The following is a 15,629-nucleotide window of genomic DNA, read 5'->3' as shown; positions in this document are numbered from 1 at the left end:
GTCCTCAATCACCTGCAGTGACTCGGGTGAAGAAAGAGGAAGAAGACAAAGAATGTCCGTGTCATGATGGAGGAGAAGAAAGAGGAGGAAGAGAAGAAAGAGGAGGAGGAGAAAGAGGAGGAGGAGAAGAGAGGAGGAGAAGAAAGAGGAGGAGGAGTCATGTTGGGAACAGTCGAGATGAACCCGACCTTGAGCATCACTGACGCACATCAGAGGAATGTGCTACAGTTGAGTTTAAAGGAGTCGAGGTCAGAAGTTTTCGTTCTGATTCTGTCTGTGTCTGAAACTGACCTGTTTTTCATTTACTTCCTGTTGCCTGCTTTTAAATAACATTTCACATTTTGGCTTCTCTTGATAAAGACAGAACTTTGTTTAGAAACATGGATGCATACGGAAGAAGGTTCGGTATGAACAAACACAAACGTCTCATGAATAAAATGTTTAAATGAAAAGAATAAAGATAAAAATTGAACAAACATGGAATCGGTGGAAGTTTCCCACAGAGAAGAGTTTGACTCTGGTCGAGTTGAGGTTTTTATTCCAGTCACACACTCAGATGAAACTTTCACTTCCTCTCAGACTCGTTTATAGACTGAACTTTGATAACAAGTCAAAGTTTATACATCACAATGCAAAACATTATCTGACGTGCTACAGGCTGTTTTGAATATGATATTTGTTTAACTCAGCAGATCTCAGCCTGAGCTGCTGCTTGTTCTGAACGTGCGTGTAATGTTTCATTTCTCTACGTAAAGTATAAACACTGAAATTAGTTCAGTTTGAACTATTTGTGTATTTTAATCAATGAAAGTGGGTCAGGTTTAATAAACCAATATCAATGCATGTTTCTGTTTTCAGAATTCAGAATTCATAAAAACACTCCTCTCCTCACTGAACAGAAAGTGACCATAACGACATTAGAGAGGTATATAACTACTAGAAAACAACAACAAACACACAACTCAACCACAGAGACACACTAAAGACCAAAAAGACAGAAAACTAGAGAGACAACTACACAACAGAACTAACACAATGAGATTAAATTGGGCTCTAGTATATCATGGTATGCGAGTATTAAAGATTCATGTTGAGCTCATTTAAACGTGTAAAGACTAAAAAAAACTCGAATGTTCATTGACTTTCGTTTCTCAGTCCCAGAAACAGAAGCTGTTCCCTGAAATGGTTTGTGTCCGGACACGTTCCAGCTCCAGCTGCGGATCTGGGATCAGATCCAACAGGGGATGTTTCCATTCTGCTTCCCGAACAAGGACCGGAAAAGCCCCCTCCGTATATGGTCAGGGAGGCGGGCAGAGTGGGCGTGATTGGCCAGGGCGATTGAGTGATGATTGGAAGGGGCGTGGTTTGGCTGGATACCTTGGTGACGTTTTGAAGGGGGCGCAGTTTAAAGGACTCCGGGCTGCCCTTCAAAGGAAATGACGCCCCCCTCCTCCTTTGAGCTGCTCCTCTGTCTTTGATCTCTCGGCCCTGTGATCGGAGCCCCGCCCCCCTCCGGCTGCTCCACAACCTCCACCCGGCCGCCCCCTCGTCACTCTGCTTTGAGCTTCTGACACGAGACGTGAGGACCAGCTGCTCTTCATCTGATCTTCTGTGAACTTCCTTCCTGCGTGAACATGGCGCAAATCAACACCTGCATCAAAGTGACCTTCACTGTGTTCAACATCATCTTCGCAGTGAGTTTCAGATCCAATGGAAAGTTTCCTTGTGACGTTTCTGGGGTCAGAACTGTGACGTAGATCGTTTATACTGAATAGCTGTGATCCTGGAGAAGATAGAGAAGAGTTTACATGTTAGTTCACCAGGTGAAGGTTCGTCTGTTGGATTGAAAAGTTGCGTCATGTTGTGTTCGTGAGTCTCTAACATGTGCGTCATCACCTGCTCGATGGTGGAAGTGAAACTGGAGATATTGTTGAATCCTTTCCTTGAACTTATGACGTCATCAGATGTTTCTCGAAGAGTCCAAACTCCAAAAAATAAAGTTACAGCTGCCGAATTTCGTGTTAGTGTGTGTGTGTCGGTGTGTGTGTGTGCGTCTCTGTGTGTGTGTGTGTCTGTCTGTCTGTCTGTCTGTCTGTCTGTCTGTCTGTCTGTCTGTCTGTCTGTCTGTCTGTCTCTGTGTGTGTGTCTGTGTGTGTGTCCAGGGACTCCCATAGTTTAATTTAGCAGCCATTTTGTTTTATAGAGAGTTTTGGTTCAGACACGTCCTTCACAATAAAAGCCCCTGGCGACCAGTTACAGTAGCACAGCTGGCTCAGTGTGATTATCTGGTTATAATGGAGCTGCTTATTGTCTGAAACTCAAATCAACAGACTTTTCAGATTTTCTCCCTCCACAACAAGATGCACTTTACAGACACATTCATATCTGACAGCTACAGAACAATTTAATAACTATACAAGTTGTATATCTATGTAAATATAAATGTTAACATCTGGCAGCTGTTTAACATACCTACATACGACACTGTGTCAATAATCTATAGTTTACATAAATTCTTATCTGCTGCAGGTCAGTTATGGAACAGAAGCTGCATGATTGCGTTCAGAGTGTAAATAAAGATGAGCCACATCTCCACTTCCTCCCACTGTGCAAAGACGAAGCTCAGATTAAAAGAGCCGTTGCCGCCATCTTGTGCCGGTGTGGTCATCTTTATATACACTCTTTGATAGATACTTGTAATAACCTGGAGCAGGTAGAGACAAAGTAGAATAGTTTTAATATTTTAATTCTCTGTTTTTAAGCAAAAAAATCCAAATATTCTCTCGCTGAGTGGGAACATTTGCCCATTTCCGTAGCATCAGATAATTAAATATGTATTGATGAAATTTATGTTAATAAAAGAAGACGGTTACTGATGTTTTATTTATGTTAAGTGAGAACCTAAATAGCAGATTTATAAATAATTAAAACAAGGGTTAGTTGAATATAAAGTCCATTAGAACACGTGGGCCTGAGTTTGGTCTCTGCTGAGATGAAGTGACACTTTTGCTTTGACTTGTTCAGCGTCAATCTAACGGAGCGTGTTTGTTTCAGATCTTTGGGGCCTTGATCCTCCTGCTGCCTCTGCTCTGTCAGGTCTACATCAGAGAAGACGTAAGAGCAAACTCTCTCTAAACACACTGCTCCGGGTCTAAAAGAACCTCAATATGAAAGTGTTGCTCTTCTGCCTCCAGATTGAGAATCGCACCACCGGCCTGGTAGTCCTGTATGTGGTGGGAGGCGTCACCCTGGTCATCGGCGTCCTGGGAGCGTACGGTGCCCACAGGGAGAAAAAAGTGTGCCTGATCCTCGTGAGTGTGAAGAACAGCGAACATCTCCCACATGAAGTGAAATGAGTCAAAACACTATTTCTAAACAGAAAATATTGCACTCAGAAAAAAAAATCCCGAAAACATACTTCTCCTGAAACAGGAAGGATGTGATGAAGATGAAGGGTTGTGTCATTACTGACATCTGAGGGGAAAACCAGACTTACTGATGTCTGGCGTTATGAGACACTCGACGTGTGTTTCAGCTGCAGAAGGAGATTTCTGTGTGTTTATCTGATTTCCTGTTTGTGCAGCTCGTTCTTTTCTAAACTCTCGTTATCAACCTGATCGATTACGTCCGGATTTTCTAATCCAGGTTATTAATGAACTCGTTTCATCAGAAGCAAAGATCGATGTTCAGAGAACTGTTGAGAGCAAAGGGGATAAAAGTGTCTGTTTGGGTTTCTCATGATCTTTATGTGCACTTTAATACATTTGATGTGTGTGTGTGTGCAGTTCCTGGTGTGTATGGTGATGGGAAGTCTGATGATGCTGAGAATTGGAATCGTCACTGCTTTTGTCCGACCGAAGGTAACCCCCCCCCCCACACACACACACAGTCTAATGGCTCTATTGTCTGTTTAGTGTTGGTTCCACTGTGACTGAATCGTCTGTTTCTATGATCAGCTCAACTTTTTATTTCGTTTCTGTTTTTCAGAATAAAAGCGTGTGTTTGTGTTTGTAGTTGACAGGTATCGTGACGGAGCAGTTCCGTGCCCTGCTGCCGCTCGACACATCCACGGAGGAGGTGAAGAGCGTGGCCGACGGCATCCAGTCACAGGTGATACACACACACACAACTCTCACGCTTTGATCCATACTTTTTACTCTTTCGTGGACGATTTAAATTTTGACGAGGAATAACAAAACATTTTAAGAATATTCCCCTGAGGATGATCCCTCACACCCCAAAACTTTTCGCGCTCAGAACAAAGATCAAATCTCGACCCTCCTCAGTCTTCACACCAGGAATCACTGGCTCTCGGATGGCGTTGGACCGGTTTTTCAGGTGTTCAGCGGGTGTGGCCCGAGCCCTGGAGGAGGGGTGTGTGCCGCCTGCAGGTCGACATCACTTTCTGTTTTGTAGAGGAAGGAGACTCACTCACACGTTTACTTTCATTGAACGTGAGAAAATGAGTAACAAAGAAATGCTGAAATCTTTTGTCATCATTCTGTAAAATGTTTCCACTGAACCAGTTCCTCTGTAGTTTGTGTTGTTTCCTCACGGATCGACTCAGTTTCCTGTCTCATCTCATCGTCTTCTGTCGTTTTACATGATCAGTGAAGAGAGAAACAAACTGATCTGTGGTTGGTTCAGATACAAAAGTTCCACCCTCTGTCAAAGGGAAGAAGAATGTTGAGTTTCAGGTTCAGGCTGTTTGTATTAAAGTTTATGGTGGAGCTCTCTTCCTGTTATTGTAGATTCATAACTCTGATCTCTAACCGCCCTTTTCTTCTTCTGCTGTGTCCAGCTGCATTGCTGCGGCCTCTTCAGCTACACGGACTGGGAGGGCAACATGCCTGAGTCATGCGAGTGCACCAGCGAGGAAGTGGAGGAGGGCGTCTGTCAGAGCGTCGAGTACATGGTGAGTACGAAGCAACGCGTCATCTTCCTCAGTCGGTTTCAAACACAGGTCTCTAATGTTTTTATTTGTTCCCTGCAGAGCCTCTTCCAGAGGAAGCAGATCTACAGCCAGGTCGGTGAACATGTGCATGTGTTGACCTGTTTTCTGAACATTAAAGCATGAAAACATTTATAACTATGATTAAAATAAGCAACCTGAATAAAACTATGAATCCAGTTGTTTTACGAATGTGAAATGTGATGTTTACTTCCCCCCCCCTCGTCTTCAGCCCTGCTTTCCCATCCTCATGAAGTTCTTCCTCATCGTCGCTGACATCACCATCGGCATCTTCTTCAGTCTGGCTACGCTGGCGGTGAGAGTCTGCTCAGCTCGTGATGGTGAACGTGACTGGACCCGTGTTAAAACTTGGATATTTAACTGTACTCACTGTTTTGTCCTCCAGCTGCTCGGTATGATCCTGTCGTCCATCATGATCCACCAGCTGCGTCACCCCACCCAAGCCACCGTCCTGATGGTTCCCAGCATCTTCACCACTGGGCTGCCAAAGTACCAGGAGCTGCAGAACTCTCCGAACTACTAGAGGAGCAGCGCTGCCCTCTGCTGTCAGCCTGTGGTAAAGGTCTGAAAGTCTGAGGAGCTCCATTCAAACCTTTAACGTGATTGTTAAAAAAGACGCTGAATGAAAAATATTTGCATTGGATGATTCTTCTGTTTTCTGTCAGAATCTCTTTTTTAAGGATGTTTGTTGAAGTTTTTCAAATTTTTCTAATGATCAGAAGAGTTTTCCGGTTAGAAAATGTACTTGCGTCAGGAGATAACGGAGAAAATGTTTCAGTGAGACTCAAAATCCTGACATTAACATCTCAGTTCTGCAGATTTAAATTAAGATGTTATTAATTAATTCAATTCTGACCTTTTTTTTTTCTCAATATTTTAATTTTTTTAGTTTGTGAAAAGTTATTTTTTCTTGTGATTGTGTAGAAAAACAAGAACAGATTCTTCTCTAAAATCCTTTTTTTTTTTTATCACTTTACACAAACAACTTTTACACTGAAAACCAAATGTTCTTTAATCCACTGTTTGCTTATAGTTTTTTTAGTTCAGGAAAAGCAGATGTCTGACAAAAGTGCACTTAACTCTGTTTGCACAAATAGAATTGTTTGAAGAATCATTTTTCCTTTCGACTGTGAATGGTTTGAAATCGTACTTTATTTCTATTTTTAAAATATTTTTGATATTCTACACTTTGTATTGAATGTGACTGGGTCTGTTCTTTGTGTTACTGTCGTCCTCTTAATAAAAAACATCTTTTATGACCCACATCTTCCTGTTAGTGTAAAGTGTTGTGAAAGGGAAGAAGTCACTTTACAGGTTTTAACTTCAAGAAAAATTGAAGAAAAGCTAAATTGTTTTTCATCTGTTTCATGTTTGATGTTGAAAAGATTACAAATAAAACTTAAGACAGGAAACTGTGTGTCTGTACGTGTGTGTATGTCGACTGACTTCAAACACCAACTGCTGCAGAAAATCCCTTTATATCTAAAGCACAATAAACTTCTTACACATAAGAATAAATTTGTTATTCAATGAGAAAATAACATCACAGGGATAACTAAACTTATTTACAGAAATCAGTAAAGATTGTGAAATTATTCTTGAATCTCCAGATTTCATCATGGCTCTGATTCATCGTATGAAAGGTTGAAGTGACTACGTCGTCCACTTTAAACCAAACTAAAAATACCTAAATAACCAAAATGTTTGTTAAAGAGATGAAATATATTTTCAATCATAAACTACCTGTCATACTTGTAAATAAAGATGGACAATGTAGCAGCTGCCAAAGGTGAAGCCTAGAGACCTGGATCGTCTTCTCTTCTTCATCCTGAGATATCAATGTCTTCATGTTCTTTCTGTCTGTGAATCACACCTGAACAGGCTCAGTAAAAGTGCAAAATGAAAGAACGACAATGTGCGCGAAACCTCCATGCGTTGTGTAAATCGTTATAATTGTTCTATTATCTTTACAAAACACTTTTGACACTAGCAGTTTAAAAAAATTACATTTCCAAAAGGTGTGCTGATATTTTTTCCTTTTCAACCACACGTTGTCGTTTCTCCGTAACGAAAAAAGAACGTTGCTCACTCTTCTTCCGTGTCAATGACTCCCCCCCCCCCGAAGGCAACAAAACGTCCAGTCTGTTATTTGTGTGTTTTCTTCACTAAGCAGATTAATGCAGGAGAAACAACAGGAAACAAACACAGCAGCGAGAAGAGAGAAGGATTCATGTCCAGATCAGATCCATCACTGCCACCTGACTTTAACTTATTAAATAACCGCTGCTCACCCTTTTATTTATTCACCAAGTTTTTTAAAAGTCAAAAACAAACAAAAAGCCTTTTACAGAATTCAAACATGCACAGTTTCTCTGCCCGGCAGCGACAGTGTGGGTGTGTTGTTGCTGTTGTTGTAGAGAAGTGTGTTTGTGTTAAAGCCATCGACTCTGGGTAAAGAGCTGATTAAACGTAATTCTTGATTTGAACTGTGACGATTAGAAGATTAATAATTGAACAAAATATTGAAAATTTAAAGTTGTTTCTCTGATTCCCAGATTCAAGGATTTTCAGCTTTTCTTTGCTTTATATCATTTAATTTTTTTTATGTTTTGATAATTAATTCAAATGAATCAACTTGACTTTTCTTTATCAATTTTTTAATTGAAAATAAACTGTATAAATATCATGTTTTCCTGGTGGACATTATTTCTGCAGTATTGATTTGGATAAAGTGCAGTTTAATTTATACAAATAAAACCAGGTTCTGCAGAACCCATGTTTGTTTCATGTTAATGAGAAGTTTTATTATTTATTTACTTTGTAAAACTTTATTGACCAACTGCTGCTGCAGCTCTCCCTGGCGGTCAGGGTGGACATGTGCACTGCTCCTCATGTTGACGTCCTGATGACCTGCGACGACCTCGTCTGCAGTCTGATGTTTGTCCAGCAGGCGGAGACGTTCCACTACAAACTGGTGTTTATATTTTCTGATGAATATGGAGTTTATTGTACGTGTGTACGTTTGTACGTGTGTGAGCGTGTGTTTACTGAAGCCTGACCCTCCTCTTTGAAATAATGTTCGACTGTTTTAATGATAATTTAAATAGGAAATTGTTTTCTTGAACATTGGCCACTGCTTTGTTTTTAAAATACTGTTGCGTTGTTGTGTTTCCATATATCGGAGGATAGTAAAGTGCTAAAATGAGATTTCTAGAGAATCTTGTCACTGATTTCAATCAAAACGACTTCAGTGACTTGTTTTGTAAGGGCACGCTGGATTAAGTAAGTGAAGAGTAATTTCCCATGCTCCTTAGCAGCACAAACAGCAGATTAGTTTAGGATTTTATAGCCGATGGACCAGACAACTGAGACACTGATGAATGTGTGTGTATGTGTGCGTTTAAGTAAAAGTGTGCGTGTCAGCCAGAGGAGCAGCAGCCTCCAGCTGGCGTGGCCTGTGGTTCGTCGTCGACTATCTGTACTCCCCGCCTACTCGAAGCCGATTGGTTGGCGCCGTTGCCCTTCAACCTCTCCTCAGCCTGAGCTGTTTCCATCATCCCTGAAACACACAGACGCACACAGACACACAAATGTTATTGCGAATGAAAGACTAGGAGGTTTTCATTGCCGTCTTGTTTGTTAGCAGGACAATGCAAAATGTATTTAACAGCTTCCTGTGAGATGTTGTGAAGGGGCGACACAGAAGAATCCTGCTGCACTCGGCAGTTTGTCTAGTTAATAATGCTGATGTTCATATTTCACTGTGTGTGTGTTCAGTGTTTGTTGTCCAGGTGAACTCTTACTTTTACAAAGGTCCAGGAACAGCTCCTCGATGCCTTTATTTAACTTGGCTGATGTGTGGTAGTGTTTGGCTCCGACAGACTCGGAGTAACTGAAGAGAAACAAACCAGCACATTAACAGGAAGAATAAGATATGATGTTGTTTTCTGTTCAAAAAAGAAAAGGAAACGTTCCAAAGCTCTTTACAGGTTTTACTTATGAAAACAGTGAGAAAGAGTTTTAAATAAAGTTCGTACCTCTCTGCCTCTTCAACTGAAACATGTCTGTCTTTGTCCAAATCAACTTTGTTACCTGCAGGGACAAGAAAACACTTATTTCACCACAAATTGCAAAGGAAAAGCAACAGCGCCCCCTGCAGCTACATGTGGTGATCAATACTTTGGGCAGCGTGTCAGAGCGATGGAGTGGTTTTCACGTCTAACAGAACTGACTGTTGATTAATAAACTTTACTTCTTTGAATGAGCTGTTGGGATTAAGAGCTTTTCTAACTGAAATGTTTTAGAGTAAAAATATAAAATCTGAATCCACATAAATCCATAGAAATGACAAACAGGTACATGAGCACTTCTGTCTGAAACACACTGATCTCAGCTCAGAGCCTCAAACTTCATCGAGCTAAACTTGCGACACCGGCCTCATGACTCGCTGCCTAATGAAAAAACATTTCCACACAGTGGATTGTGTAACTGCAGCAGGTCCAAACTCATGATGAGCAAACATCACCAACATAATCCAGTTACAACGACTCACTAATGTTCTGTCATGACACAAAGAAACAACTTCATGTTCAGCAGCGGTGCAGACGGAGACGCAAAGACTAAAACATGAAGGACAAACAGGGACGGACGGAAGCCCCTGTGGACCACAGACACTTAATAATACTAGCACTGAATTAAGCTGTTAAATAGTTAAAATAATGATGAACTGTAAGATGTGTGATAACTTACCTACTATACATAAACAAATCTCGTTGCCCAACATTTTCCTCAACTCTTTGACCCAGTTCTTCACCTGCAACCACACAAACAAACTTTAATTCAACTTAAATGTAAAAGAAGAGCTACTGGAGAAAAAGTGCACACTCATGTTATGTTACCTTCTGAAAAGAGTCTTCATCTGTGATGTCGTACACTAGTATGGCTCCGTTGGAGTCTCTGTAGTAGATGGGACCTAACGCATGAAATCTCTCCTGACCCGCGGTGTCCTGCAGACAAACACAAAACCAGGTCAACCATCGTCCAGTGACACGCTAACGTCACGGCAGCAGGAACACGGAGCGGGGCTCTCTCACCCATATGGCGAGGTTCACCCTCTTTCCCGTGATGTTGAGCTTCTTTGTGAGGAAGGACGCCTGCAGAGGAAGAGGAGACATGACGAGTCAGTTTCAAAACTTATTTTCTCCTGAACATGCTACATCCACGCTGCAATGTTGTACTCTGTTACAGACGTGCATCATGACAACTCTGAACCCAACCCAAATATTTCCTGTTTGTTCGAACCCGATTGGCTCTGGTCAGGTCTCCACACTCTAGAGCCCACAACGTGATAAATACTGAAAAAAAGGTGTTGTGAGACACTTTGTAAACACATTAACACAAACTTAAACAAATTAAAATCTTAAATCTGTATCTTTTACTGAAAACTGAGCAGAAGTTGGAGGATTTCAAACACGTCAAAGTTCATCATTTTCCTGATACACTTTTTAGCTGGTTTTCCTCCTGTCAATCAATCAAATTTTATTTTCATAGCCCATATTCACAAATCACAATTTGTCTCATAGGGCTTTAACATTGTTAGACATCCTCTGTCCTTAACCATCAGCAAGAGTACGGAGTAAGCCTGTGGCTGCAACTCACTGGTTTTTCCCTTAGAAAACATCACATGAATATTTTCATGGTGCCGTGACCTTTGACCTCCACAGTTATTCCACTGAGTTGTTATTTGTTCAGAAACTTGAGGATTAAAATACTGCAGGACTTATTTTTAATCACTGGAGACAAGTGACATTTACAAAACTAATGTTTCAAATATGAATCAACCTGAGATACAGTGAAACTAAAAGAATAATTACTGTGTCAGATTATAATCATAATAATCTTGAGCTAATCAGGTTTGTTTAGTAACTTCTCATCTTCCAGTTTCAGTATAAACTGAGTTTCCAGTTAACCACTTGGGTTCCGAGCTGCGTGTAACAAAGGTCAAAGTTTGTCTGAGGAAAAGATTAATTAATTATCCCCCCCCCCCCCCATTTTGTTTTGACATGTTGGACATTTTCAGGGGGAAACGACCCAAAGACTCAGATTCAGAGAGAAACAGTGTGAGGCTGAGATGTGATGTCACCGTGAGGTCACACACACGTATGATGAACGTGTAAACGAGTGAGTCGTAAATATTACAACCATGTTTTAATCTTTCAACTGCGGGTGTCACGTGACGCTTCTGGTCACAGTGGGTTGATCGGAGTGACAACACAAAAACACAAAAGGCCTCTGGCTCCGACTGTCATCATTGACCAGCAGAGGGTGCTCACACTGTTGTTAATTCTCTCTGCACATGAAACGTCACAGAAATGCATCAGGTGGATCCAACAGTGTGAGAAATGTCTAGATATATGTACGAGTAAAGAATAACAGCTGATTGATCAATATCTGAATTTAATTCTCTAAAGTTTATATCAGTCCCATAAGTCCAGTTTCTGTCAAGCTGTTGAAACGGCAGAGGGAAAGTTAACGAGGAAGATTCAGAGCCAGTAAAACTTTATTGACAGTGAACGAGAATAAAACAGGCAGAAGGTTTCCAATGTGACGAGTCTCATGATAAACACTGACAGCTGAATGATGCAACGCTCGTGCTGGAGTCTGCAGCTCGCTCGCTCGTGAATGGAAATCATGAGCGTCTTGGGTTTGTTCACGGATCAAACGCTGGAGTAAGTAAATCAACCGATAACTTTACGTAACAGCTGATCATCTGGTGACAGTGTGGTCCAACATACTGCTGCTTCACGGAAACTGAGCCGGTCACAAGTGAGTGAGAGTAAAGTGACCTGAGCCCTGCAGCTATAGAGCCGAGAAGCATCCAGCACCATGTGACTGTGACACATGGTGCTGGAGGAGCCTCCAGGACCTGGGGGGGCCGACACGTTACTCCCTGTTCCTCCTGGTTCTTACTCATCTGCTGAGAACATGAATGAAACTCTTATTTTCAACCACTTTAACATTTTTTAAGGAGGAAAACAGCTGCAGCTCAATAACATGTCTGACACCTGTAAGGGAAAAGTAACATTTGACCACAATATGATCATGTTAATTTCCCCTTTGATTGATCATGATATAATCTCATACAATGTAACCTTGATCTTGCTGTATCCTGTTCTACTGAATGAATCTTGGCCTGATTGCTTTAACCAAGGCATTGTTGTTTAGATTTCATCAGAAGATCCCGACCTTTGACTTTGTAACAACCAGAGTGGGAGGGATGAGCCAAATGTATAAAGACAAAGAACTGTTTCCCATCGGTGTGCATATTACAAACTAACCTTTGTCGTATGCACCATGCTCTGAGCATTAAAGTGTGACAATACTGTAAGAGAATTGTGTCTCGTTCCTCGTTGTTAAGGTGGGATTGTAGAAATTGCCACGACACACCAACGTTGAAATACACTTTAAATGCCTAGTACAAGTATAAATAAGATTAACATTTTTTTCTGTCGTTCATTTGTCACAACGATAAAAAAATGTCTGGAATGAGTATTTCACAGACATGTTGTTCTCTTTATTTGTTTTAACAGATGTGGAAACTATTTTAAAGTAATTCAGTTTACAGTTAAATTACGTAACATCACATTTGATGATGGCATCTTACAAATTTGAGGTAAAACACTTGTTTGGATAAGGTCACTTTTGTCTGACTGTTGTGTTTACATAAACTTTATGAACCAAGCTACAGTCGTCCTCAGACCTAATGTAACCGAGAGTGTGGGACCTGGGTTGAAGGTTAATATAAATATTAAATTTTCAATTCCATTAGAAATTATCTGTTATATATTGGAACGTAAATCTTCCAGTGCCTGGTGAGGCCATGTTTACAGACCGGGCTCAGTATCAGAGGAAAAATCTGATTCCTGAGCTGACTTACAGTCACCAGGTTTCATAGTGCACGTGAACATGTCCCCTAGTTACACGTGTGGTTCCTCTGAGGAATCAGGGAACTGACGTGAATCTCAGCTCAGTTAAACAATGACAACACATTGTATTTCCTCTCTGAAGAAACCTTAACCTGAAACGGATTTTCCCTGAAGTTTGGCTTCGACACAGGAAGCTGCGAGTACGGGGCGGAGTTCATGGCGCAACTCACTTCAAGAGGTTTGAACGCAGCAGCGGCTTAGGCAACAGCAGCCGACGGGACCATGGAGTCGTTCTCTCTCTCTGAGCTGCTCCGGCTCAAAGTCATTATTGATCTGTCACTGGCGGCTGTGACGGAAACTCTGCCTCACTCTTCCTGGTTTTACACATTTTTCTTTGTCAGCTGAGATCATGTGTGACCTGAGTGCCGCAGATAAACAACCCAAACAAGAGGCATGATGGGGGAGAAGCTGAACTGCCATACACAAACACACACACGTACAAACACACACACGTACACGTACACACGTACAAACACACACGTACCAACACACACGTACACGTACACACACACCTTATCAGCTCGACAGCCGTGACAAGGATTTGGATGAATATAAAAACTCTGTTCACATTTTGACAGTTTTCTGAACAGCTCTGTGATTTTCTCTTTGACACATGACAGCAAGATGATCTGATGAATATGAATGTTCTGTCATCTGAATGTGGCATTAATCATTTCCTGGAGAAATGGTAAAATTTGCATAAAAGGTGATGAAAGAACAGATAGTTGTTGTTTTTTTTATTTCAGAAGCTGAAACCAGGAAGTGTTTACTAGAAAAACATGGATTATATATGTATCTGCCAAAAACACTTTTACTGTTTGTATCTGAAGACTTGGATGAAGATTTGTTCACATAAAATATGGAATAATGTGTAAAGCTTTTTTTATACTACTGATTAATGTTCCTGTCCAAACATTTTAAGTTTCATTTCCGAGCAAATCTTCACAAACAAGAATCTGATATGAATCTGAATGAAGTGAACGGAGGAGAATTTAAATTTACCACTTCCACGAACCAGTCAGGTTCCAGGACAGAAGGTCACAATGTCTCTTTCTGTGCCTGAGCTACGCTGTTGAGTTTATGGTTTTTGCGAAACATTATGATGTCACGGAGACTTTTGGAATAAAAACATGTTTTTGTGACATCAGCGTGACCTTGACTGACCTTTCAGCTCCTCAGATCTAATCAGGTCGTCCTCAGATCCCTGAGGGACAGTTTGTGCCAAACGTTTATAAACTTTGTCAAGGTGTTTGTGTGATATCGCACCGACAAAGGCTGGAGACAAGTCTTCACCTGCGTTAAGCATTAAAATGTGAGCGAGTCAGAAACAGAAAGATCACGTCTGTGGGAAAGGGAGAGAACAGCTGACGAGGAGGGAAACAAAACTGGACTTTTATTTTGAATTTATTCAAATAGAATGTAACTGTGGTTTTTGTCATCGACGTGTGAATATTATTTAAAATCTATATAAATATCTGAAAGACGAGTGCTTGTGTTATTGTTGAGATGTAATTATTCAACAACCATTTATTAAAATTATTATCGTTACTTATCACATTTAAAGATGCTTTTACTTTGCTTTCACACTTAGAATAATATTAATTTGACAGTATGAGAAGAAACTAGGTTGAAGATCTTTGTAATATATAAAAATGCATCGTATTATATTTAGTATTGGACTCATTAATACTTTAAATGCAGTAACCTGATTGTACTTGAACACTTTTACCTCAAACTGAGTATTTTTAACTGAGTGGTATTTATATACTTTGACTTAGAGATGGTTTGATTCTTCAGTGGACGCTTGGCTTCGACCTCAGCCAGTCACGATCATCGACGCCAGCCGGGCGGCTGCGGTGTAGCCCACAGCCCCGCTCCCACGGTATGACCCGGGCTGCGTAACGAGCACCCACACAAGTGACAGCGACACAAACACCTCCACCCAAACACCGCTAGCACCACCTGTCGGGCTCTGACTTTCAATAAAACAAACATCTGAGTCCGAGCGGGGCTAGCCTCGGAGCTAGCAGCTACCTGTCAGGGGCTAGCCTCGGAGCTAGCGGCTACCTGTCAGCGGCTAGTCTCGGAGCTAGCGGCTACCTGTCAGCGGCTAGCCTCGGAGCTAGCGGCTACCTGTCAGCCTCGGAGCTAGCGGCTACCTGTCAGCGGCTAGCCTCGGAGCCAACCCCGGGTCTCACCTGTAGAGTTGTGATGTGCTTGTCGTTGAACTTGTTCTCGCAGTAGCGCAGCACCAGCGACGTCTTGCCCACGCAGCCTTCCCCCAGCAGCACCACCTTGAAGGAGTATGTCTTGCCGCTGTTGCCGCCCGCCCCTCCGGCCGCCATGGCTGCGAGTTGGATCTGCGCTAATTTGTTGTCGCCGTTAATGAAAACAAGCGGCGTCGACCCAGCGCTGCTATCGTTAGCCCGGGTCGCTGCGCAGCTCACATCGACTTCCGACTTCCGCAGAGACCGGGGGATCCGCGTAGGAGCGCGGCGACAGCTTCACAAAGCCCGGGTAGGGTTCAGGTCGGTATCCGGCAACAGACGCGACGGGACCGGGGCCACACTCCGGATTCAATCCGCTTCTCGAGCTCCTGCGAGCGGCTCCGTCTCACCCAGCTAATGGCGTCACTGGAAGCTAGCTGTTAGCCGCCTAGCCCCCCGAAGATC

The 15,629-nt window shown here is 41.9% G+C and overlaps 2 protein-coding genes across 2 annotated transcripts; one reads left to right on the top strand and one right to left on the bottom strand.

Moving 5' to 3' along the window:
* The first annotated feature begins 1,537 nt into the window (after positions 1-1,537).
* LOC133011626 (tetraspanin-8-like) lies at positions 1,538-6,384 on the top strand. The gene is made up of 9 exons (XM_061079426.1): positions 1,538-1,694; positions 3,055-3,114; positions 3,195-3,311; positions 3,786-3,860; positions 4,015-4,110; positions 4,802-4,915; positions 4,994-5,026; positions 5,184-5,267; positions 5,358-6,384. The coding sequence occupies exons 1-9, from the start codon at positions 1,635-1,637 to the stop codon at positions 5,493-5,495; spliced, it is 777 nt and encodes a 258-aa protein (XP_060935409.1). The 5' UTR covers positions 1,538-1,634; the 3' UTR covers positions 5,496-6,384.
* Positions 6,385-6,903: 519 nt separating this feature from the next.
* rab21 (RAB21, member RAS oncogene family) lies at positions 6,904-15,629 on the bottom strand. Its single transcript, XM_061079438.1, has 7 exons — positions 15,156-15,629; positions 10,066-10,125; positions 9,871-9,978; positions 9,722-9,785; positions 9,010-9,064; positions 8,776-8,864; positions 6,904-8,531 (listed from the first exon to the last, which is right to left on the bottom strand). The coding sequence occupies exons 1-7, from the start codon at positions 15,300-15,302 to the stop codon at positions 8,392-8,394; spliced, it is 663 nt and encodes a 220-aa protein (XP_060935421.1). The 5' UTR covers positions 15,303-15,629; the 3' UTR covers positions 6,904-8,391.

This window comes from Limanda limanda, chromosome 1 (assembly GCF_963576545.1).
Source record: "Limanda limanda chromosome 1, fLimLim1.1, whole genome shotgun sequence".
Taxonomy (NCBI): domain Eukaryota; kingdom Metazoa; phylum Chordata; class Actinopteri; order Pleuronectiformes; family Pleuronectidae; genus Limanda; species Limanda limanda.
This window is presented reverse-complemented; position numbering and strand designations above follow the sequence as displayed.